Here is a 24,227-nt window from a genome sequence, read left to right as displayed (position 1 = left end):
GCGATGTGGTGGAATGCGAGAAAGAGAGGGAGGCACCTACAATGCGAAGATTTTGGTTATATTTGAATGCAGGGGTCCATGCGAAAGAAGAAGAGCGATCGGAAAGTAGCGCTGGCTTGTTAGCGCAGCTTGCCGATGGTTGACGCAGGAAGAGGAGGAGGAGATACGGAGAGGGTCGTTGGTGGCGGAGATGTTCGATGCAACGTCAACTTGAACTCGGCTTCTACTCTATCTGATCCGATTCCTCCGGCTGAAGGAGAGATGAGAAAGGATAGAAAAGGATCCGACAGAGCTTAGTTTGGGTTGAAAGAAGAAGAGAGGACAGGAAAAGGCAAACGTGATGGTTGGTTGATGGGTTGGTTGGCTGGTTGATCAAGTATTCGTGATTGGTGGAGGAGTCAGAATCGTGAATCGACAAACTAGCGACGGTGCCCTCACAAACTTGACAGGCACAAATCCACTCTCCAAACCACCGACCAACAGACACACACACACACACACACACACACACACTTTTACTCGCACACTCCAACACACACACACACACACACACGTTCTGGCTTCGAAAACCCAATAAAAACGAAAAAGAAAAGAAAAAGGAGACGACTCACGACTTGTGCCTGTACTGTACAGTTGGGTTGGTGTGCGTAACCGCAGTTGATCACAAATCGTGAATTGTGCCGAAACCCTGATTTTGAAAAGAGTCACAGGAAACATTCGTGATTGACGAGTGATGATTGATTTTTTTTTTGGTAATTCACGATTTCGATATGTGTGATTGATTTCAAACCAGCGGCAAGCGTCAAGCACCCTCCAAGCCAACCGTGACCAGACAGAGAGAACAAACCCACACACCTGTTCAATCACACTCACCACAGTCACGAATCGTGAGTAGTTTAGTCGAGAGTGAATCGTGAATCACGAATGCTGCTTCTTCTTGAGCGCCTGCATCTTACAACGCTCCTCCAAGCCGATCTCGAGGATCTATACAGACGCATGCGCACGCTCGTACCTATGTCGCTTTCTATCCACCTCATCAACCTGCCTTTTCATTCTTGATTGTTCCTCAGTGCACCGTGACGATCAAGAGCAAGCGCGCAAACCACGACTCATAACTCGTGACTTGCTGTTCTCACTGTCACCCATTCACGATGCTGCTCGCTTGCTGTATACACCATCGATTTCCACTTGTCCGCTTTACTCTGATCGTCGGCGTCTCTGCTTGCGCGCCCCGAGCTTGGGCATCGATTGATGGTCTGTGCTCTGTCTGCATTGCTGTGTAGGTTCTTGTTTGACCCACCCCACAATCTTGAGTGATGACTGCAAACTCGCCACTCGTGACTGAGCGTCGTCCAGTCGTGAGTCTTGAGTGTCAAGGGCTTGACACGTGCGAAAAGCATAATCAAGAATTTAAGTCACCGGTGCTTCACGCTTGACCGAAAGCCAAGGATCCGAATCACGAAACGAATCGTGAATCGTGAAATCGTGAATCCCAAATCCCAAATCCCAAATCCCGAGTTTTGGTCCGCGTCGACACTCGTGACTTTAGGAAGATCACCTCCTTCTGGGCTCGCGGCTCGTGGCGAGCATGAATACGCTGAATCCGTAAAATGAGAAGAGGTCTAACACTGGTGACGCGTCTCAAGGCTTCACCGCGCAAATCGTGAATCGTAAATCGGATCGGGATGCTTGACATCGGGCCCTCTCGCCTGTGCAAAGCAGCCATCGTGGAGGGCAACTCACCACAGACCACGGATCTGCCAGACATCCTACATGCATTCAATGCGAATCTGCAGAACAACAAAAGGCTTGTGCGAGAATTTTACTTTGTCACTTTGTCGTCAAACTGCTTGAATCGTGTTGGGCAGCCTAGAATCCAGCCGCCAATGATGCGACCAAATACAATGTTGATCGCCCTTCCAATCGGCCATAGCAGTCCCAACGAACGCAGAAGGCCAGAGAAGGGCAGAGGAGGTACGAGGATCACGTCGGCATCGTCCAAAAGTCGAAGCATCTGGAAGGGGTTCGGAGCCTTTCCTGCCATGGTGCGTGAGCTGAGGTAGCCGTAAAAGTTGTGTACAAAGTCTTCATCGAAGCTGTATTCAGAAGCAACAGAGATGTGAGTAGATGTGCAGATAACTAGATGGCAAGCTTGAACACGTACCCAGGGTTAGGACCGCCACGAACGGTAATGTGAACATGCAGGTCTTTGCCGCTCTCTGGATCCGACCAGAAAGTGTGCGGTCGGTAAGGAGGGATGTTGACCTTTTGTCCAGCCTCGAGTTTTCCCTCTTTGCCGTCGATAAGGTAGCAGAGCGTACCTTGCTTTACGTCAAACGTCTCGGCTTGGTAGAGATGGATATGATAAGGCGGCGTAGCAGTGCTGCTTCGTCCTACTCCCGAGTGCGGGTCTTTGGCTCGAAAGATCTGTCCAGAGGTAAACGAGTCCTTGGTCTCGGAGACAAAGTACGTCTTGAGCGCTCCATCGAAAAAGTGCCAGCTGCCGTCCGAGTCAACTTTGGGTCGTACGACTGCCATGCTAAAAGGCTTTGTCGTAAAGGATTTGCGGTGACAAATGTATGCTCGCTGCGAGGTAGATGTAGTGTTGTCGAGGATAATCAACTAGCTAAACGAGTTGGGCGAGGGGAATAACAAGGATGGACAATGGCGAAATGACAAGCGCTAATAAAGCATCCAGGCCATCGCTGCTCGTCAGGCGTAGTAAAATGCTGGGGGAGTTGAGTCGTCAGTCGACCTTGTCCTGGCACAGCTAACCCAATCACGAATCTCCGCGGCTGCAGAACGAGCGATCAAGTTAGGCAGGGCCAAGCTTGTTTATCGCGCCCTTGTCCGCTTGCGAGCGGCCTTGGCCCGTGCTAGAGACTTTGCTTCATTCATTCACGATTCATGATTCTTTCGCTCTTGGTATTCCCTCGACGCTTCGTGATTGGTATGATATCATTCACGATCGCTTTTCTTTCTTTAATTTATACAGCATTTCCTTCTTCCTTGATGCCAAAACTTGGATCGCCTTGTCACTCGCTTCATTCGTGATTCATGCTCCTCTCTGTCACGTCAGGCCAAGGCATACCAAGGCGTCATTGGTTGATGAGCAGTTGCTAGATGAAAAGAGCACGGTCACGGGGCTCGAACAAAGCAGACTCGGATCAGTTTCAGCATGGACGGCTGGGGTTGAGCCCGATAGATCTCATATGCGAGTGTGGGAACGGCAGTCCTTCAGGTTTGACACCGTGAAGGCAAGCATGAGTGCGGTATCGGAGAGCGCATTGCGAGTCTGCTGTCAAGCCGAAAGAGGCGAGTCAGTGTGAGTTATCGAGGTGAGCCAGCTGTGGCGAAGCGAAGCTACGCAAAAAAGCAGAAATCGTAGTCACGATTCGTGGTTGGCAGAAAGTCCGCGGGGCGGACCCTGTCCACGCCTATTCGTGATTTACACAGGCAAGATAGCACTTACTTACTCAGGCTGTCGTCGTTGGCCGAAGCATCGCTTTCTCGCTTTCTCGCTTTCTCGCTTTCTCGCTTTCTCGCTTGCTCACTTGTTCGCTTTGCGTCGCTTGTTCGGGCTTGTTTGCACGGCCGTCGCGCTTCGTCCGGCATTGACAATAACTGCAAGCTGGCTCACTTATCTCTCGAGGAACGGTGACCGCATTGACATGTGTGATTCCCAGACAAGAGTCGATGCTTCGGTCAACGCCCGCCGGACGTGGGGTAGACCCTTTCCTATTTGCTTATCGGGCTTTCGCTAGATGGGATGCACTACAGGCTTGTCCATGCCGCCGTTTTCCGTTTTCTGCACCGTCTGTCCTCGTGACGCTGCTGGGACGTGCAAAGAAGCTCGTCTATGACGCTCCACTGGAGGTCAAGTATCGTGTCGCCCACCCTTCATTTCTTGGCTCAATTAGGTCGGTCCACACAGCTCAGCCCAGCTTGACCAGCTGCGCAACTCGATGGTACTCATAATCACCACTTGGACCTGAACCTGAGCCTGCACCGAGCTCGTCCGAAACGGCACCGGCGTAACCCGAACCGGGAAGGAACGATGCGTACCGAGCCGATCAAGATCAAAGTAAAAAGTGAATCGTATGAACAAGCTCGAAACGAGATGAACAGCGAACGTCTTTTTCTATTGCTCTCATCTGACAAGATCGGCGCGGACGGGCAAGCAAGACAGAGAGGCACGAGTGACTTACATCGTTATCGGCAGCACGAGCAGAAGACCAAAAAAATCGAAAAAAAAAACAGAAAACAAAAAACAAAAAACAAAAAACAAAAGCGAGTGCGGTGATTGGCCAGTAACTGATGACTGAGAGTGTTTATCAGCCTAGACTGTGTGTGTGTTTTTTCTGGCGCTTTTAGCTCACACTTCCCCGCACTTACTAAGTTAAGGGTTGCAGGTTACACGTTAGTCTGCTCATCATGTGGCACAACCAACCACGGACGAGTCACGAGTGAGACGTCGAGAGTGAGCGCAGACGAGCCGAAACCAAAAACGCGTGTGTAAGGGTCGTGTCAACTACTCTAAGCCAAGACAGACTGCTCAGGTGCGCATCTCGAACAAAGTGCAACTGATAAGCTGTCCAACTCGTGACTCTGTCTGGTACTGCGCTGTGGCTGTGACATGAGCCCGCCAGCCCGCCTCCCCGCCTCAATACAAGCGTGAAGCAAGGTGCGCTCTCTGCTTTCTGCTTTGCGTAGCACAGCTTCTTTGCGTTGACTGCGACGTCGGATCTCGTGGCCGGCAGAGTGCGCGGACAATGCACGAATCATGAATGAATCACGAATCATTCACGATTGCTATATCGTGTATGGCTTGGTACGGTGTGCATTCCTATCCTCTATGCCCTTCTCTCATACCCTTGTCGCATCCTCGGCCTCGCCTTGCAAGACGATTTCGACCGTCGACCTCGCCTCTTCTCCGCTCTCGCTTGCAACCTTGCCCACCTTTCGTTTCTTCCTCCAGCCTCGGCGTCCGCGCACCTCCGCCTATCTTTGGTCCTTTGCGTTCCTTGGCCAAGCTATAGGCCAATGCATTCACAATTCTATATAGCCGCCGCTCATCCCTGCTAGTCCACCCTTTGTCCTTCGTCCTTTGTCCTTCGTTCTTCGTTCTTCGTTCTTCGTCCCTCGTCCCTCAAGCTGCCAACTTCAACATTGCCCATTTACCCACGTGCTTCGGCTTCATCTTTGCACAACCCCGCCCTGCTTCCATTACCGTACAGACGCATACAGCACATATGAAGGTCGCCATTGTAGGAGCTGGGTTTGCCGGCATCTCGACCGCCAAATACCTCCAACAGTACGGTCACGATGTCACCGTGTTCGAAGCATGCGACGATCTCGGAGGTGTCTGGTCCAAAGCGCGTCGCTATCCCGGTCTCGCTACGCAAAACTCCAAGGAGACCTACAGCCTTTCCGATATGGACATGCCTCGTCACTATCCTACCTGGCCTGCAGCTCAACAAGTCCAAGACTACCTAGATGCTTATACCGACAAGCACAACCTGCGACGTCTCATGCAGTTTGGCACACGCGTAGAGCGCGCGCATCCTACCCAACACGGTTGGGAGATCACCACCAAGAAAGGCACCACCACTCAATCCCACCACTTTGAGCACCTCGTCGTTGCCACCGGTACCTTTTCGCGAGGCAAGATCCCAGACTACAAAGGGATCGACGAATTCAAAGCTGCCGGAGGTCACATTTGCCACTCTTCCGATCTCGGTCTGGATCCAAAGACGGTTCAAGATAAAAACGTGCTCGTCGTCGGCTATGGAAAGAGCTCATGCGATGTCGCCAATGCCGTCTCGGCCAGCGCCAACAGTACCACGCTCGTTGCACGTCGTTTGATCTGGAAGTTGCCTCGAATGATCCGTGGCATCCCTTACCAATACCTCCTCTTGACACGACTCGGTGAATCGCTCTTCGAGTACATCACCCCATCGGCTTTCGAGAAATGGTTCAACTCTGGTTCCGGTCGTATGATTCGCAATGCAATGCTCAACTCGTTACAGTGGGTTGTCACCGGTCAGCTCAAACTCGACCACTTGGGTCTCGTCCCCGAAGGTCCTTTCGAAGAGATCGCTCGCAGTACCATCTCACTCTCCACCGAAGGACTGTACAAGAACATCGAGGCTGGCAAGGTTTGTGTCAAGCGTGATGCCGAGATCGAGTTGCTCACCAAGGATGCCTCGGGTCGACCGGTGGCGGTGCTCAAAGATGGCTCGACGCTTGCGTGCGATTTGCTCATCTGCGCCACTGGTTTCCACCAGAACGTGCCCTTCCTACCCGTCGATATCCAAAAGAAGTTTCTCGACCAAAACGACAACTTTCTGCTGCACAAACACATCCTCCCGATCGGCGTACCCAATCTCACCTTCAACGGCTACAACTCTTCGCTCTTCTGCCCCACCTCCTCGGAAGCTGCCGCTCTATGGATTTCTGCCCACCTCGCTGGTCTCACCCACCTGCCACCGGAAGACGAAATGCTACAAGCCGCCAAACAAAAGCTCGCCTGGTTGGACGCAAGAAGCAATGGAAAACACGCTCACGGCACCAACTTGGTTCCGTTCAGCTTGCATTCCATCGACGACACCTTGAAGGATGTCGACCTCGGTTTGGGTACCTGTGCCACCATCAGGCAGTGGTTGCTCCCCGTCAGACCACGCGATTATGCCGGTTTGGGCGCTAGGCTCGGTAAACGGATCCACGAGGCAAATGCGGCCAAGCTGAAACACTAGTCTGTAGATATCGTAACTAGTCATGCAAATCCTTCTGAATCCCAATCAGCCATGCGATTCGATCGTGATTCTGTGCACTCACTAGACCACCCGCATCCACCACAGCGCGTCGACTGTTTCTGAAACGCTGACAGTGAAATGGGAAATCTTGGCGCCAGATTCGGTAGAGGTATGTAGCTTTGTGTGTTTGACAATGCAAAGTACTTGGTGCGTACAGGATGGTGTTGGTTTCAACGATGAACGCTCATCGCAGGAGCAGCAAGACGTTGCAGATGGTCTCTGATCCAGCTCCTCCTCGTCTCGGGGTCGTGGTTCCATGCTCTGAATCGCGCATCGTTTTTGAGCACGGATTCGATCTGGTTGAGATCCACCTTGCTCGCCATGACGATCAAGCTGGTTGATGCGTCTGCCTGCTCGTCTTGATCGTCGGGTTGATGCATCAAGATTGCGTGCTGCTTGGTTTTGGGCACGCTGGTGAGTGTCGAGGATTGCGAAGCGTCGAAAGCGGATTTCAGCCGACCCCAGAAGTCGACGAATGCAGACTCGCTCAACATGTGCTTGAAATCCTGCTCGGCCTGCGAGCATCGGTGCGAATGCCAGCGGTCGTATGCGGCGCGTAATAGGGTCTCGTCTTGAGCATACACCGAGAGTGGCGGATGCGAGAGGTCCGCATCGTCACGAGTCAGCGCAAGTACATGCTCACGATGCGTTGAGAGCGTCGGTGCGTGTCGCGCGAATACAACACCCAGTCGATCCTCTTGCTTAGCGCGCAGGCGCGACATGTGTTGTTCAAACAACCGCTTCCGATCCGCATCCGTCAGTTGCGCCGAATCAAACCGCGCATCACGACACAGTCGCCGCATACCAGTCTCGTAATCGACGTCCGCAGAGTGCACCCTATCCAATAACAGTTGTTCGAAACACCGCAACGATTCTTCTCGAGACGCGTTTCGCATCGCGCTAAGATTCAGTCGCTCCACACGCGAGCGTTCAAGTCGCACTTTCTGCTCGCGCTGCCGCAACGCTGCTTGACGATCCTCGTCTTTCTCTTTGAGTTTTCGGTCAAGATCGCACGCATTCGACGCCTTCGACGCCGCGTCGTCTGGACGGTTTGAAGTCCAACTGCCACTTTTCAAGCAAGCTCGCGCACAAGCCGCCCGCCGTTCACCGCTCGCCCAAGTGCCAAACAGCTCAAATCGCCGCGTCGAGCTTCCCACGCCATCGTACCTCGCATCCTCGATTATCCCAGGTGTGCGTTTGGCTTGCATCCATACTTGCATCACGCGTTGTTTCTCGTGCTCCTTGTCCAACGCCGCATCTGCTTTCGCCGCAGCCACCTTGTCGCGGTAATTTCCTCCAAGTTTGTCCGAGAGCAATTGGAGAAACTCACTTTCAGCCAGCTGAGCTGCTCGCCGCTTTTCTTCTCCCAATTCAACCAGGTGTTGCTTGAACAGCGTTTCTCGATCCGAATTCGAGCCGCCGTAAGACATGAATCGCGGATCATCGGAAAACGCTTTGGCAAAATCCGAAAACTTGGTCCGTGTAGATCGAACTTCTGCCTTCAATAATGAGCGCAAGGCGGTCTCGGCTTTACTCGACGAGATCGAGTTGGTTCCAGCGGAAAAGCAAGCGTTACTAGCAGTGGCGCCAACTTTCGCCGCTCGCTTTTCTCGAATGCGAAGCTTGCACCATTCGTTGAATGTATCTTGCCTCTCGCGCTTGGGCAAGTCGATCCAGGACGGATGCGAGGCGAATTTGCAAAGTTCGACATCGTACGGTGCCATTGGGTTGATTTCGTGCCGGGTGGCATTGAGTGATGTCAGATACGTCATGAAGGCGGTTTTTATCTCTTCGAGGCTTTTCGTCGTAGGCGTTGCTGATGGCTGCACAGCTTGCGTTTCCGTTTCCGTTTCTGTTTCTGCTTGTGCCTGTGCTTCAGTCTCTGCTTGTGCTTCGGTAGCCATCTGTTCGGCGATTTGACGTTGCCATTCTTCATCATCATCGTCATTGTCGTCGTTTTTATCCTCCATGGTTACGTCAGCATTGTGCTGAGCACCATCCGACTGAAATTGCCCAGTAACTGAAGGACCAGACTGGCTGCTTATTGTAGAGCTCTTTTCTTGGTCCAAATCGTCCTCGTCCTCATCCTCGTCCCCATCCTCTTCGTCATCCGCACACACCCGTTTACTGGCATCAAACTCTGTAATTGGTACACCCTCCTCGAGCTTCCTTTTTCTCTCCCTTCTTTCTCTCTTTTTCCTTTGATGTTCCTCCCTTTCTCTTTGCTCCTGCTGCCTTTTGGCTTTCTCTTTTTCTTGCAATTCATGTTCCTGCATCTGCTTCAATGCAGCCACCACCTCGCGAGGTGGCAGCCACTCGCTCCTGTTTGTGTGCGGATTGAAGTAGAAGACATTGTCCCTGTTGGTCGTGACTTTGAGCCATCCGCAAGTGTTGGGGATCGGTGTTTTGCAGACGGGTTTTTCTCGCTTGGGCGGTTTTGGTGTGGGAAAGGCGTACGTGCTGACGCCGGTGGAGGGGTTGTGGTAGTAGGTGCGGCCTGCGGGGCTGACGTGGGAGGTCCAGCCTGGAGGTAGCAGCGCCGAGCTCGATCCGATATTGTCAGCCATCATGTACGGGTGTGGAGACGTGCTAGGCAGACAAGGAAGGATGACGACGAGCAGAATCCATCGTGAAAAGAAAGTCAGGTCGAGGCAAGCTCGGAATTCGGAGTCAACTACTTCAGTTGTCGACTTAGGCGGTGGGGTGCGAGAAAAAGAAAACTCCACACGCGCGTGACGCACAGGCTGCCAGATTCGTGATTTCACGATTCACGATTCACGATTCACGATTCATGATGGTGCTTGTGTATGAGCTGTCTGAGGTTCTTGTGCCACCATCATTTGGCTTTCAAGTCCACTCGACCTCGAGTGTCGAGAAACGATCAAGATGTCGGTTATCGGACCTCAACTCCCTTACCATCCAGAACGATCTCGATCTCGATCCAGATCAGCCTCGCTTTCGTTTTCGTCTCGCTCGTCATTTGCTGGTTCTTGCTCGAATCGTTCTGTCTCGCCATCCGGCTCCGATGCTTCTGCGATCCAGACCACTCGACGCGTGGTTGCAGGCCCTCACCTCCCAACCGACTTTGTTCGCGCTCGTTCTCGTTCTCACTCAGCATCCAGTTTCGGCTCAAATACAGTGTCATCGGACGATCAAGTGGGGCCATCCATCGGACCGGCTGTGGCGTCACCAACCACAGGTGCGCAAAATACACTGGGTGAAGGAGCCAGACAGTTTCTCGAACGAGAAGCACGCAAAAAAGCGGCTGAGGAGGATGCGAAAATAGCAGCGCACAAAGCAGCCAATTCTCGCCCGGAATGGATGCTGGTTCCACCGTCGCTGTCGAATTCTGCATCGTTGCAGACGGTAGCCGGCGATCCGCTCAAGCTCAAATCGCGTGGGTTTGCTCAGACTACACCCAGGGTTTCAGCGCGTGGCGGTGGTAGAGCCAATGCAGAGGAGACAGATCTAAGCGCTTGGACCGAGACACCCGAAGAACGACGTTTGAGGATGCAGGAGCAAGTGTCGGGTCTCAGAGCCACGAGCGGAACGAGCGTCAACGAAATGGAAGCCTTAGAGAAAGAGAGAGGGCAACGAAGGGACTCGATCGTCGCTGCCGCAGTGGCGGGTGAGAGGAGTGCCAAGAAGAGTTTGGTGGAGGAGCACAACGAGAGAAGAAAGAGAGAGCTCAAAGACAAACTCGAGGATGCGGCGAGGCGAGACAGGAGAAAGGAGAAGCGAACGCGACATGATCACGACGATGGCAAGAGCGAGAAGAGATCATCTCGACACAGCCACAGTGACGACCGTGATCGTCGGAAAAGGCACCGATCCAGGTCAAGCTCGCCGGCTGCCAGGGATAAGCCAAAAGATCGACATGAACGGACACACGGGCGTAGAAGTTGTCGACACGACGACTCGCATCGCTCGCATAAAAGCTCGCGGCACAGACGCAGCGACGACGAACAATTGGGATCAAGGAGAAAAGAATCATATCGCTCGCGCTCGCGCTCTCGCTCTCGCTCTCGCGACCGGGACAAGGACAAGGACAAGGACAAGGACAGGCACACACATGGCGGCCGAGATCGAGAGCGCCAGAGCACAAAGTCACGCAAACAGAGGGAAGAGGACGAGGTTCGTTCAGGCAGAGCGGCAGCACCGATGATTTGGGATCGTGACGCAGCGCTGAGTATCGGCGCAAGTCTGATGGACCAAACGAAGCGAAGCAAGATGATGTCGGATGCGCATGCACTTGGAGACCGTTTTGGCAGCGGTTCTCGACGTTTCCTGTAGCTGCTATGCATGTATGATGGCAGGCTGCTATGCAGTTGGTTCAGCAGACGAATGTTTACAATTGCGTGTTGCACTCTGTCTATCCGTCTATCCGTCTATCCGTCTATCCGTCTATCCGTCTATCCGTGGGTGCAGCGTGGATCGACGTGTGGTGTTGTTTCGGATGTCAGTAGACAGACAGCTTCGGCTCTTTACGCGAAGACACACACGCACAGCCTGCCCACCTCACGACTGAGCATTGAGCGAGAAAAACGCCAAACGCAAAACGCAAAACGCAAAACGAACGCGCTTTTGGACGTCGTGTTTGGTCGGCTGAATCGCCAAAAGAGAGAGAGGTGCGAGCGAGTCCAACACGCACGACGTTGGGTGTTGAAAATATGGGTCAAATTCATGATTCGTGATTCGTGATTCGTGATTCGTGATTGAAGCAAGCCAAGCGACGAGCGCAGCACTTACCGCGTCGCTCTCACGTCTCTTCTGCTCAGTCGTTACCCTAAGTCACGAGTATTGCTCCGCTCCGAGGTGAGAGAATTTGAATCGCGAATGCTTTGGAATACCGCGAGCGTCGAGGTTGGGAGCTTGCCGAGATACAACCAACACTTGGATGCGCTTCTCTTTATCCCTGCATCTCTGCTCGTCATTCATCGTACCGTCAAGCCACCGTCCATAGAGCTATACCAGCTTGTCTTCTCAACACTTTGCCCATCATCCAGTCGCACCACCCCCTAGCATCCACGACGCAACGCATCATCTGCCAATCGTCTGCCAGAGCTTATTACGACGTAGACGCTTATCATCTCCTTGGCTCCCATCGTGACATCCTTGCAACTACCACCGCATCCTTGCCACCATCATCTACCTAGCAACCATCCAGTCATCCAGCTATGAGGCTATGATCTTGTCGACATGCATCTCGAGACTCGAGGTTCATCGGCGCTTGCTTCCTTGCCCTCCTCCTTCCGAGTCTCGCAAGATCAGGACTTTGGTCCCTTCTCTTCAACCCGCTCTTCGCAGCGCCGTCCAGAGAACGCGTTAGGCTCCTCCTCTGCCTCGTCCAACATACCCTCTACCCGCAGAGCGCTGGCCGAGCAAACCAATTCTCAATCCACCAGCATGAGACGATCAACACCACAGCTCGAGCCCTCGCAGCGCAGAGCGCTCAAACGCTCTCCTTCCGTGTCTGTACAGCTTCCCTCTGCTTTGTCGACACAACCAACTACCAGCAACAGCAACGCTCGCCTCAAGCGCACAAATCGCATCAATGCGCTCGATCGATCTGGATCCGGATCTGATCGAGAAGAGTCTGCATCTCCCTCTCCCTCTCCCTGTAAGCGCCAACGTGCCGACTTTGCTGACCAACACCAGACAAACGGCATAGCACCACGTCGCAAACACGCTGCAGATCGTGTGCTTGATTCAGACGACGACCAAGACGAACAGCAAGATGACGTCGACCTCGCCGCCGCACCTCCGGAGAGCCTCGTCTCAGCCGATTCCGTGACTGCCAGCGGGTACGAACCAACACAGCGCAAGCATCGCTCCCCAGACAAATATCTCCCCGGCTCCATCCGTCGCATCGCCCTCTCCAATTTCCTCACCTACGACTCGGTCGAGTTCCGCGTCGGTCCCTACCTCAACCTCATCTGCGGTCCCAACGGTACCGGCAAGAGCAGTATCGCATGCGCCATTGCTCTGGGCCTCGGAGGCCATCCCAGTCTACTTGGTCGTGCCTCGAACCTCGGCTCGTTTGTCAAACGTGGTGAGACAGAAGGCTGGATCGAGATCGAGCTCCAAGCAAGCTCCGGCTCTTCCAACCCTGTCATCCGACGCACCATCACCACCGCCAGCAACAAGAGCGACTGGTACCTCGACGGTCGCTCCACCACAAAGTCCGACGTGCTTGCCACCGTGTCCGAATTCAACATCGACGTTGCCAATCTCTGCTCATTCCTACCGCAGGACAAGGTGCACGAGTTTGCAAAGATGACTGATGCAAAGCGACTCGTCGAGACCCAAAAGGCGGTGGGCGGTGCAAGGCTCGTCCGCTGGCACGAAAAACTCACCGAGCACGGCAAAGCCGCAGCCGAGGTCGCCAGTCAGCTCAAAACCAAGCGAGAAGAAAAGGCGCATCTCGAGCAACGCAATCAGGCGCTCCACGTTGACGTGCAACGATTCGAAGAGCGACAGCAAGTCGAGCAGCGCATAGAAAAACTCGAAGTCATGATCGCCATGGCCGATTACAACCGCACCAAGCGCAACGTCGCCGAATTGCACCAAGAACGCGAGAAGAAACGCAAAGACCTCGCCGATGCCATCAAGCAGAGCGAACCCGTCAAACAGAAGCGCAAGGATCTCGAAGATTTGACGTCTAAACTCACAATCGAACTTGAGCGTCTCCAAGCCGTCTACGCCAGCGACGACAAGAAGCGACGACAATTGGTCAGCGCCGTCGAAGAGATCGGACGCGAAATCGAGTCTAGACTCTCGGACGTGGGCACACTCACGCGCAAAGACCAAGATCGCGCACGTCGAGTGCTCGAGTTGCGCAAAGAGGTCGCCGATCGTACCGCTCAACTCGGCGCAGCGCCCGGTGTTCAAGACACGGCCGAGATCGAGGCCGAGTTGCGCAGCCAGAGAGACAAACTGGGCGACTTTCACGCTCGACGTGGCGACATTCAACGTCAGATGCAGGACGTCAACGTGGAAAGTCAGACGATCGACAAAGGCTTGCACACGTATCGCCAGCAGCTGGCACAGCTCGACAACGTGCCGCAACAGCGACTCGAGAAGATCCGCGCCGCCGACGAGGGCGTCTACCGTGCCGTCATGTGGCTGCGTGAGAATCAGCACAGGTTCCGTAAACCGGTGCATGAGCCCGTGCTGCTCGAAATCTCGCTCAAGGATCAGAGATATGCCGCTGCCGTCGAATCGTGTATTCCGTTTGCCGTGCAAAAGTCGTTTGTTTGTCAAACGCGAGAGGACTACGACCTATTCAGCCACGAACTCATCGATCGGATGAAGCTGCGTCTCACCGTAGCAGAAGTCCAAGGTATCACGCTTGGCAGCATGAAGCCGGACGTGCCACGCGAACAGCTGGCCGACCTTGGCTTTGAGGCGTACATGATCGACATGATCGACGGACCCGAGGATGTGCTTGTGCACCTCTGTCGCCAATCGCATCTGCATCGACTGCCCGTGACGCTCAACCCGAACGTGGACGTGGAGCGTATTGAGCAATCCGGTCGTTTTCGCCGCTTCATCGCCGGAGGCGAGAACTTTACCATCAACGTTTCGCGCTACGGCAACGATGCTCGGCAGACGGTATCGCGTCGAATCAATCCGGCGCGCAGCTTGGTCAACTCGGTGGATCGAGAACGTCAGCGTTCACTCTCGACGCAGATCCAGCAGCTGACGGATGAAAAGAAGCAGCTCGAAGCGAAAACGCTGCAGCTGTTGAAGGAAGACAAGAGCGTGCAAGCGGCGATTTCGCGCATCGAACAGCAGGTCAACGAGCTCAAGTCGCAGAAGCGAGATCGGATAGGAGCGCAGCGTGCGTGGGAGCGCGAATCGGCGCTCATCGAAGCACGACGGCGCGAGCTGCGAGACAAGGAGCGCGAGGCGTCAGCCGAGGAGAAGCGAACGAGACTGATGAACGAGGTGCGCAGATTGGCGCAACGACGCAGTCAGAAGATGCAGGACCTGTGCGCGCAGACGGTGCAGATAAGCAAAGTGGCGGATCGCAAGCACATGGCTTCGCTCAGCAAGTGGCAGTGGGACGCAACCGCGGCTGGGTTGGAGAATCAGCTGCGCGATTTGCAGGAGACGGAGCGCGAGTTGGCGGCGACACTCGAGGAGGCAGTTGCTGCGCACGCAAGTGCGCGACGCGAGGCGCACGAACTGCGCACGCAGGTGCAGAAGATGATCGACGAGGCGGGCGATCTGTTGAGCGACCTGGATCCGCAAGACGACGAGCTGCTCGATGTGGATCGGCTCAACGCCGAGTTGCGCGCCGAGCAAAGTAAGCTCGAACTAGCCGAAGGAGTTCGACCCGAAGTTATCGATCAGTACCGTCAACGACAGCGCGAGATCGCGACGTTGGGCTCCGAGATTGCCGAGCTGAGCGAAATGCAGACGCGCATCAACGAGAGGATCGACAAGCTGCGGAACAAGTGGGAGCCGACGCTCAGGCAACTTGTGTCGGCAGTGTCGCGAGAGTTTTCGCGCGCGTTTGACGAGATGGGATTAGCGGGTGAGTTGCGCATTGTCGAGGATGCGGACTACGAGAAATGGAGGCTGGAGATCATGGTCAAGTTTCGCAATGCAGAGGAACTGGCGCCGCTTTCGGCGCAGCATCAGTCGGGCGGGGAACGCACTCTGTCGACGATCATGTACGTCATGTCGCTTCTGCAGCTTTCGCGATCTCCGTTTACGCTGGTGGATGAGATCAATCAGGGGATGGATCCGACGGCTGAGCGCGTAACGCACAACCATATTGTGCGACTTACGTGCCAGACTACTGCGAGCCAGTACTTCTTGATCACTCCGAAGCTGCTTCCGGATTTGGCAGTGCATGAGCTGCAGAAAGTGCTGCTGGTGTGTAATGGTGTATATGGCGAGAGCAGGTTTGATTTCAGCACTGTGCTCGATAGAAAGAGGGCCGCTTTGCGCATTGGTCGGCCAGCGCACACGCTCGCAGCCACTCGCGCTGTCATGCACCATGTACACCGCCACTTCTAGTGGCGTGCGCACGAGGCAGCTTGCCGCTTCCAGCCTCGTGCACTGCATGCACGCCATCTCGCCGCCGCACTCGGCGTCAATGTCGCTCACCGTTGTGTGGCCCCCTCGCCGCTCCACTCAGCGTGAAAAGCTCGCTCATTGATGCCGAGTTGGCACGGGAAATACATGTACACCCCTCACCGCTCCACTCGGCGTGAGCCAGGACTCTCAGCGTGAACCAGGTCGCTCACCGTTGTGTATTCCGCTCACCGCTGCACTCGGCGTGAAATAGGACGCTCATTGATGCCGAGTTGCCCTCACCGCCCCACTCAGCGTGAAATAGGACGCTCACTGACGCCGAGTTGGCGCGACAAGATGGCGGGACAAGGCATGTAGATGGTATTCACGATTGGGGACGAAAGCGACGCGACTGAGTCGACGGCAGGAAGCGGGAAAAGGAGCAAGGGGTATATTCTCGATTCGACTCGAAGCGGCATCTACCACCTGGTGACGTCTTCGATTTCGCCAAAGACGGAGTGTTTGTTGGCGACAAGCTGCGGGAGCGACGCATCGGGTGAAGGGCGTCTCTGATATATGTGCGAAAGGACGCGCGTCAAGAAGTGGCCAACCTGAAGATTGATCTGGTCGAACTCGAGCAAGAAGCCGTCGTGGCCGTCTGAGCTGTTGATGCTGACAAAGTGACTTCCCTGAATGAGTTGGTGGATGAGCATTTGTTCTGGCGGCGCAAACAGGCCGTCGCTCTGAATCGAGACGACGAGCACACTGGGAGCGGTAGCCATGGACGACGAGAGGAAGCCAAGTACATTGAGTAGAGCTGCATCCTGGTCGTCTTCGGACTCGGGCTTCTCGCCAACCTCGCGACGTGGCGGGGTGGTGGTCGGATCCCACGCGTAGCGCGAACGTGCGACATCGTGCGAGTCCATCTTGCGCGTCAGATGGATGTAGCAGTTGGCATCGAAGCGCCGCACGAACTTGTCGCCCTGGTAGCGCAGGTACGACTGCGCCGAGAAGATCTGTGGTGCGCTCGACGGGCTGAATGCCTCGATCAGCGACGTGCGTGTGCTTGGCGCCAACGTCGAGGATCGAGCCACCGGCGCAGTGCGCACGACCGCTTGGTCGCATGGCTCGGTTGGCTCGCGTGTTTGCGTTGCAGCTTGCGATGTAGCTGCAGGCGACAAGGACGCAGTGCTGTGGCTGGTATTGGTGCGCGTGGAGTGCGCAAAGTAGCTGCCGTTAGCGGTGCCGTTAGCCGACGACGAGTTGGCTCCGTATGGTGCGACACGCGGCGAAAGGTTGCCTTCGTTGTGCGCGGCGGCTGCATCTTGTGCGAGACTCGTCCTTCGACGCTGATCGGCGAGTTGCGCCGCCTCCTGGTCTGGCTTGGTCGGTAGAGCGTTGGGTAGTGGTGCAGCACCGCCGCCGTTCAACGCGGTGCCGAGTCTCCTGCCGAATCTGGACTCGAAACTTTCCCTGGAGCGGTAGGTGAGCAACGCGGCCATTCTTGCGGCGCTCAGCCCGTTTCTCGGCGGCTGGTGCGGTTCGTAGTATCCGTGTTTGAACGCAGGATCCGAGTAGATCGACTGGCGCTGCGCTTCAGCCCACGAGATACACCATGCAGAATGACGAGCCGACGTAGCGAGCGGCACCAACGCTTGGATGTAGCGTTGCGTCGACGATCGCTCGCCCGGCCAACGCGTCGGGAACATCAACGGCCACTCGAGCACCGCCATTCCACCCATGCTTCCACCAACAACAGCTGCGACGCTTTCGACTCCCAGATACTCGAGCACCAGCTTTTGGATTCGCACATCATCGCGCACCGTGGTAGCCGGGAATTCAGGCCCCCACCAGCCATGTCCTTGCCACTCTGCTTTTTGCTTGGCCATGTCTGGCAGTGTACCGTGCTGTAGCGCATGTGCCCAATCCGATTCTCCACCTGCCTGTGTACAGCTGCTCGCCGAGCCGTACGGACTACCGAGCACGTTGCAGCACACGATAAAGAAGCGTGAATAGTCAAACACCTTGTCGATCCCCATCAGCGGACCCCACCAGTCTTCGACATCCGCCGAGCCGGTGAGCGCATGGCACACGACGAGCGCATTGTCCTTGGTATCGGGAGCAAGCGTTCCCCATGTTTTGAAAGCGATGGGGACGTTGGTGAGCGTCACGCCGGACTCGAGCGTGAACTGCGGGAAGAGGAGGTAGCGCTGTCGTCCGGCAAGCAGGCTCGACTGCGGCGAGGTGGGACCGGGGATTTCGATGGGCGCCGGTAGCAGCTGATCGTGTTCGGCCATTGTGTTGGATGATGATGACGACAATGACGATGACGACGATGCTGATGACAAGTGTCGATCAATGTGGTCCAGCGACAAGAGCTTCACGCTTGAAAGCCAAGACTTGTGACAAGCTCGACAGTCTGACAGATGACTGTTTTTCTTGTTTCTTCCTTTCACGATTTTCGGTGTTCGGATGCCGAGTCTGTGCGTCGGTGCAGCAGAGCACGACATCTTTGCAGCTCATCGCGTAGATCATCGCGATAATCATTGCATCGGGCGTCGCATCGGCGATCGAAGAATACCCTCCGATCAATAACTAACACGTAAGAAATGCAGTCACGAGCGTGAGCGACGGATTGAGCAGCGGCTGGCGTCGCACGGTTTGCGGCTTGCGGCTCCACAACCGAGCGAGACATTCGTGATTTACGATTTCAAAAACACAGTCACGAATCACGATTATGAATGCGCTTGGTGATGGGTGATTGATGCTAAGGTACGTATGCACCGTGTGTTGGTTATCAGCGCGATCAACACGACCACCTTGTACGCGTCACACTCGAGGAGATCATCATGTCGGAACCAAGGATACCGTGGTCGCCCGCGCTCTCCTCTACGTCTTCCACTGCATCTACCACAGCCACGATTATCGACAGCTCGCCTAATCCGAAGTCGGTCTCGAACCTGTTCAAGCAGCTCAAGTACTTGGTGATTGGACTGACGCTCAGCTTGTACTTGCAAGTGCCGCAGCATTTGTCAGATGCGGTTTCGCTCGGGGTTTCTTCGGTATCGGCCAAGCTTGCGCTTCTCTCGCTGGCGCTGCTGGTTGTGACACTGGCGATTTTTACGCACATCGTGCTGTTGCCGGCACGCGGGTTTGCTGTCAACTACGTCGACTGGAAATCGGATGTGCGTCTAGCAACGTCGATTCCAGCACTGACCGTGTGTATTCTGCTTGGCTGGTCGAGCCTGTTGATCACGCTGAGTCCACTAGGTGCCCCGCTTCCTCCATCGTCCGGTATACACGAGCGGCTCGCTCAAGCGGCGCAACTGGTCAACTCGCGCTCTCTGCTCGCGCAAATCAACACGCTCCCTACCACGTATTTCTCGTCTTCAACGCGTGAGATCTCGTGGGACAAACTCTCCAGCTTGCTGTCTCTCTCATCGTCTAGCTCAAGTACACTGCATACGTACTTTGACCAACTCTCCGCTAGAGCCGACCAGTGGTCGCACGCAAATCTCCGAGCCATAGGCTGGACAGGCGCCCTGATCGCAAGTATATCTACCTACCTTGCCGCTTTCGGTACCATCGGCATCATCGGCTTTCTCGCTCCTGATAATCGTCCCAGCAAACACAAGTCCTTCTGAATCCAGATTCCAGATTCCAGATTCCAGATTCCAGATTCCAGAATCCGCACTTGCATCGCTTGTCTTTCTTGCAATCCTGAATCCATGAATTGTACTCCTCGTCCCTAACCTGCCGGATGCGTGTATGGCTAGCAACCACGAACACGCCGCTTGTCGGGTTCAGAAGCTTGCAGAGTCTTGTGCTACACCATCACTCGTGACTGCTACGCACTCTCAAACACTTGACGGTGAGAAGCAACATGTATGCGATGCGGAAACGTACAAATACAACAAGTAGAGCATCTACTGACCCTTATCTGGGAGCGCGGTTCGACTGGTAAGCTGCCAACTGCTCTTGACTCCAACGACCACCTTTTTGGCCATCCTGTAGGTGAGACTATCCTGGACGTCTTCGCCCATCGCCTTGCGCCTCCTGCGCTTCATTCTCTGTCGGAACTGTCGCTCTACAAACTGGAAGATGAGAGCATCAATCGCACCTTGAGCAAAGATCAACCATCTGCTCAACGAGTGTAGCCAATCGTGTGCATTACGTACGCTCGCTCCTGGATCCGCCAGGTCCACCGAGAGTCTTGCAATCGAGATGCTAAACAGCAGACAGTATGCTCCTGGATACAGAAGCAACAGCAGCGAAGCCTGACGATTCAGCGTAGAGCCGATTGTGTCGACGCCGTTTTCGTCAGCCGACGACGTCGACGACGTTTCCGTGCCGAGTCCTGCTTCGTCTTTTTGGCCAGCGTGGCGTGCGTTGCGCAGCAGTCTCCAAGATGCATGATCTCGCGTCGTGTGCGGGCCAGCGGTGACGTTCATTCCCCACTGCCAGTCGTTGCCCAGCTGCTCTTCAAACGCTTCTTTGCTTGGCATCTCGACCACCACTTCACCCGGCAGGATCTGCACTGCGCTACTGCGTCGTTCGCCTGCAACTCCACCCTGACGCGCGCGCGCCATCTCATCTTCACCCATGGCGAGAATGTCGGCCATGCGTGCATAGCTGCGCATACTCGTCAGTGCAGTGCGGTGCTTGAGATGCTCGACGGGAGGCGACATCATGTCGAAATCTGGCGCGTCTTTGCGCGGACGCATGTGTCCCGGATGCAGATCCTCCATGCCTTCGCTGTCGTCCGTGTCGCTGTCAGCGGTGGCCGAGACGTAGCGTGAATCGCCCGCCGATGCACGACGCTGCACCAGAGTGTCACCGAACCTCGGTGTCGACGAGGGATCCAGGTCGACACTCGACGACGCCTCGGCAGTCATGCGACGCTTTGTAGCCTTGAGCGACTCGCCGGAGCGTCGTGTGGGGGCGGTGGTGGCTACTGCTGCAGCAAAAGAAGCATTGAGCGGCACTGCTGAGCCTCTGGTCGACATGGTCGATGCGCGACCGGTGCCCGCGTACGACGAGTCGGATGGCGAAGGCGCACCGAGGCTCAGAGTGTCACCATGGTGAGGTGCGTTTGCGCTCTCAATATCGAGGTCGCTGGGCGCGGGACGACGCGGCGCCATAGAGTAGTTAGGGTCGAGCAGTGCATAGGTGACGGGCGGTGACGAGGTGGACAGCTGCTGAGCTGGAGCGGTGGGGTTGGGGTGAATGCTGTAGGGCAACAGACGCGAGAGTGCAGGATCGGTTGTGCTCGCTGGCGCATCCGAGGCCGAACCTTTGCGGCGGGATGCAGATTCGAGCGTAGCCAGCTCAAGGCTGTTGTCCACGTCACCGAGCGACGAGGAGCGTCGACGGATAGCGAGATGGAGGTTGGAGTCGTTCTTGTTGAGCACGGGTGGCATGATGCGGCTACCGGAGGAGGTCTTTCGGCTATGAGCCGCAGCGGACGAAGTGGCAGAAGCAGCGGAAGCAGCGGAAGCGGCGGAAGCGGCGGAAGCGGGCAAGAGGGTGTGGGCGTTGGCAGTGAGACTGGCCTCGTTGGTGAAAGGATGGTGGTGGGGCTGCTGCGTGTTGCAGGAAGGGTTGGCGGTGTTGAGCTGGTTGGTGTGACTAGCGTGTTGTGATCGGTGAAGGCTGTGAGGGTTTTTTTGGCTGAGCGAGTTGGAGGTGTGCGCCTTGCTAAAGAGGTTAGTTCGACGAAGGAAGAAGAAGAGGTGGGTGTAGAGGCAGAGAATGACGACAAAGACAATGGCACGTGGGACAAATTGGAAGATGCTGGAAAAGTAGAAGCCGGTGGTGATGGCGCAGTAGCCGCCACGGAAGCCGAAGCCGCCAAAGCCAAAGGGGATGGCGTTGACGATGAAAGAGATAAGCCAGAAGATGGGCCAGAGCCAGCGGACGCGCCTCTCGACGGTGAGGGTGAAGGAGGACAGCGGAAAGACGAGGATGACGTAGGTGACAATGGCGATCGAGAGGTTCCAAAGGTGCTGTGAAAAGATGGAGCTGACGAGGATGTAACCGAGAAAGGTGCAAGGAGCATTGTGGCGGACGAGGTTGACGTTGGAAACGAGGAGGGCGGTGGTGATGATGATGGCGATCGAGGTGACGAGGTCGCTGGTGGCAAGGCCGAGAATAAGAATGTGACGAAGCTTGCGGCTCTTCCTATTGAGCATGTAGGGTAGGATGATGGCCATGGCTCCGACAAACGACAAACAGCAAATGGCCATGTCGATGTTGTTGCCGACGGAGCCGACACTTTCGCGTTGAAAGGCGTCGGTCTGATTGGTTTCCTTGCTGACGCGCACCGAGGGGTCTTGGAGCAAGATGGACCATGACAGATGGCTATCGTACACGGTACGCGCACTCATGGTGGCGCGGGTGTGGGTGGAGGACGAGAGCGGATCCAAAGCAAGGAAACGAGGACGGGGATGAAGGAGGCGGAGAAACGCAAAGCAGCGTAGAATAAAGCGCGACGATGCGAATGCTAGAAAGAGGGATGGATATGCTGCGGCATGCAAGGTGGAGAGCGTGGGCCGACTAGACAAGCAAAGTCACGGAAACAGCCGTGGACGAGAAAAACGCCATCGAGTGCGAGTACGTGGATGTGGTGCGTGTGACAAGCAAGGAGCGCGATGCTCAGATAGCACGCATGGGTCGCATGTACCTATGTAGGGGTCGAGATCAACAAGGCTAGGATGACAGCGTATCGAAGGTGTCACCAACGTAGGAGAGCGTACGTGATGGTTCGTGGTGACAACAAGCGTGGATGTGACGGCGAAAGAAGAACGTGCGGCGTGTGAGAGAGAGTGTGCTGATCGAGAGGCACGAGCGTGGAACGATGGATGGTGTTGAGAAGGACGCTTCGCCGAAGCCAACGCCAAATCATCGACGAGAATGAGTGGCGAGCAAGCAACCGAGCCACCGAGCCACCGAACCACGGAGCCACTCATGACTGAACGAGTGAATACCGAGTAACGGAGTGAGGAGCGGCGTCGTCACTTTGGCGGCAGCACACCCGTGACCACCAAACACGCCCAAACAGAAAAGAACCAAAAAAATAAAATAATAAATAAATAGAAACGCCGAGATAAAACACAAATACAAATTCAGCGGATAAAATCGAATCCGATTCACCGAGTCGGTCATCTCATGTCTTTCGGCAGGCGATGTGTGTAACTTGCTGTATTGTGGTTGGTAAAATTCATTTTGTTTTTGTTTCTGTAAGTTATCTGTTTCTGAATGCTCTTGGCGCTGGATGACTGTTTCATTACGCACGACGAAATTCCGATTTGTGATTCACGATTGACAATTGACGATTCACAGTTGTGATTGTTTGTGAAAAATTTCACCTTTCATCTTTGCGTCGACAGCATACAGCGAGCGCACTGTGACTGCCAACGTTGCAGTTGGTGAGTCTGTGAGTCTGCAAGTCCAGCACATCCAACATTCGTGATTCACGATTCACGATTCACGATTCACGATTCACGATTCACGATTCACGATTCACGATTCATTCACGATTGCGGATTGCACGCTGCCTCCGAGTCCATGACGCGTGACAGGAACTTGCATACACCATCACATGGCTGTGGACGTAGACGAGCTGCAGGTGGCCATCTTGTAGCCGAGCTGCTAGCTGAACAGCACACCTGTCGAAAATCGCTTTTTCGCTCGCAACAGCCAAGCCTCGATGGCTCGGTACACTGGAAGCCATCGTGCTGACGCCGGTCACGCTTAGGTTCAACGCCCAACAAAAGCCTCAAACCCAACCCGCCCGCATTGCGTTGCGGTGCGTTGCGGTGCGTTGCTTGGCCTGGCTGTGATAGCCGCTCAGGCGGTACAATTGTGAATACGATCACCGCTCGTTGTGCCCGTCCGACTGGGCTGTCGGGTTGACCACATGATAGCTTGGTCATTCTGACACTGGACAGCTTGTCTTGGACATGTCGCTCGCGTTGGCTGGTTCGAGAGCCGAGCTGCTTTCTGCATGTGAGCATACAAGCCTTGCGCTCAACTCGGCAGCACGGAGCCCGAAAATGCAGGCACAAGCGAGCTGCATCGTGCTCCATCCCCACAAAGTTAGCTTGACGTCGTGGCCTGCAACGCCGTGCAATGCGATGCAATCGCCCATCACGGTCACAAGCGCGTGCCTGGCATTGAGCCTCTCTTGCCCAAATGCCGCCCCATCCTGAGTTGCTGGCCACAGTGATCATAAACAGCGTGCAGCCAAGCGGTCGCTCAATGGCCGCCTCGGTATGCGCAGCCCGGCGTCTTTGGCGGTTTTGTTTGTACATGTGCAGTGTCCAGCTCTACACTGCATCGCTTAGCCTCGCACGTTTTACCAGCAGGAGGCGCGACAATGCCAAC

The 24,227-nt window shown here is 55.1% G+C and overlaps 9 protein-coding genes across 9 annotated transcripts; 4 read left to right on the top strand and 5 right to left on the bottom strand.

The window, feature by feature from the left end:
• Window positions 1–1,822: 1,822 nt before the first annotated feature.
• Window positions 1,823–2,538, bottom strand: UMAG_11078 (uncharacterized protein; the record flags this gene model as incomplete). The annotated part of the gene is made up of 2 exons (XM_011391783.1): window positions 1,823–2,096; window positions 2,165–2,538. 2 exons carry the CDS (start codon window positions 2,536–2,538, stop codon window positions 1,823–1,825), a joined length of 648 nt encoding a protein of 215 aa, XP_011390085.1.
• Window positions 2,539–5,252: 2,714 nt separating this feature from the next.
• Window positions 5,253–6,755, top strand: UMAG_11077 (uncharacterized protein; the record flags this gene model as incomplete). The annotated part of the gene is made up of 1 exon (XM_011391782.1): window positions 5,253–6,755. The coding sequence occupies one exon, from the start codon at window positions 5,253–5,255 to the stop codon at window positions 6,753–6,755; it is 1,503 nt and encodes a 500-aa protein (XP_011390084.1).
• Window positions 6,756–6,985: 230 nt separating this feature from the next.
• On the bottom strand, window positions 6,986–9,385 carry UMAG_11076 (uncharacterized protein; the record flags this gene model as incomplete). The annotated part of the gene is made up of 1 exon (XM_011391781.1): window positions 6,986–9,385. One exon carries the CDS (start codon window positions 9,383–9,385, stop codon window positions 6,986–6,988), a length of 2,400 nt encoding a protein of 799 aa, XP_011390083.1.
• Window positions 9,386–9,701: 316 nt separating this feature from the next.
• Window positions 9,702–11,108, top strand: UMAG_11075 (uncharacterized protein; the record flags this gene model as incomplete). The annotated part of the gene is made up of 1 exon (XM_011391780.1): window positions 9,702–11,108. The coding sequence occupies one exon, from the start codon at window positions 9,702–9,704 to the stop codon at window positions 11,106–11,108; it is 1,407 nt and encodes a 468-aa protein (XP_011390082.1).
• Window positions 11,109–12,221: 1,113 nt separating this feature from the next.
• UMAG_11074 (DNA repair ATPase SMC5) lies at window positions 12,222–15,845 on the top strand (the record flags this gene model as incomplete). Its single annotated transcript, XM_011391779.1, has 1 exon — window positions 12,222–15,845. One exon carries the CDS (start codon window positions 12,222–12,224, stop codon window positions 15,843–15,845), a length of 3,624 nt encoding a protein of 1,207 aa, XP_011390081.1.
• Window positions 15,846–16,321: 476 nt separating this feature from the next.
• On the bottom strand, window positions 16,322–18,139 carry UMAG_03425 (uncharacterized protein; the record flags this gene model as incomplete). The annotated part of the gene is made up of 1 exon (XM_011391593.1): window positions 16,322–18,139. The coding sequence occupies one exon, from the start codon at window positions 18,137–18,139 to the stop codon at window positions 16,322–16,324; it is 1,818 nt and encodes a 605-aa protein (XP_011389895.1).
• Window positions 18,140–18,691: 552 nt separating this feature from the next.
• Window positions 18,692–19,486, top strand: UMAG_03424 (uncharacterized protein; the record flags this gene model as incomplete). Its single annotated transcript, XM_011391592.1, has 1 exon — window positions 18,692–19,486. One exon carries the CDS (start codon window positions 18,692–18,694, stop codon window positions 19,484–19,486), a length of 795 nt encoding a protein of 264 aa, XP_011389894.1.
• A 282-nt stretch (window positions 19,487–19,768) lies between these two features.
• On the bottom strand, window positions 19,769–22,228 carry UMAG_11073 (uncharacterized protein; the record flags this gene model as incomplete). Its single annotated transcript, XM_011391778.1, has 1 exon — window positions 19,769–22,228. The coding sequence occupies one exon, from the start codon at window positions 22,226–22,228 to the stop codon at window positions 19,769–19,771; it is 2,460 nt and encodes an 819-aa protein (XP_011390080.1).
• A 1,146-nt stretch (window positions 22,229–23,374) lies between these two features.
• UMAG_11072 (uncharacterized protein) lies at window positions 23,375–24,154 on the bottom strand (the record flags this gene model as incomplete). Its single annotated transcript, XM_011391777.1, has 1 exon — window positions 23,375–24,154. One exon carries the CDS (start codon window positions 24,152–24,154, stop codon window positions 23,375–23,377), a length of 780 nt encoding a protein of 259 aa, XP_011390079.1.
• Between the last annotated feature and the right edge of the window lie 73 nt (window positions 24,155–24,227).

The sequence above is a fragment of the Mycosarcoma maydis genome, chromosome 9 (genome assembly GCF_000328475.2).
Source record: "Mycosarcoma maydis chromosome 9, whole genome shotgun sequence".
Lineage (NCBI taxonomy): Eukaryota > Fungi > Basidiomycota > Ustilaginomycetes > Ustilaginales > Mycosarcoma > Mycosarcoma maydis.
This window is presented reverse-complemented; position numbering and strand designations above follow the sequence as displayed.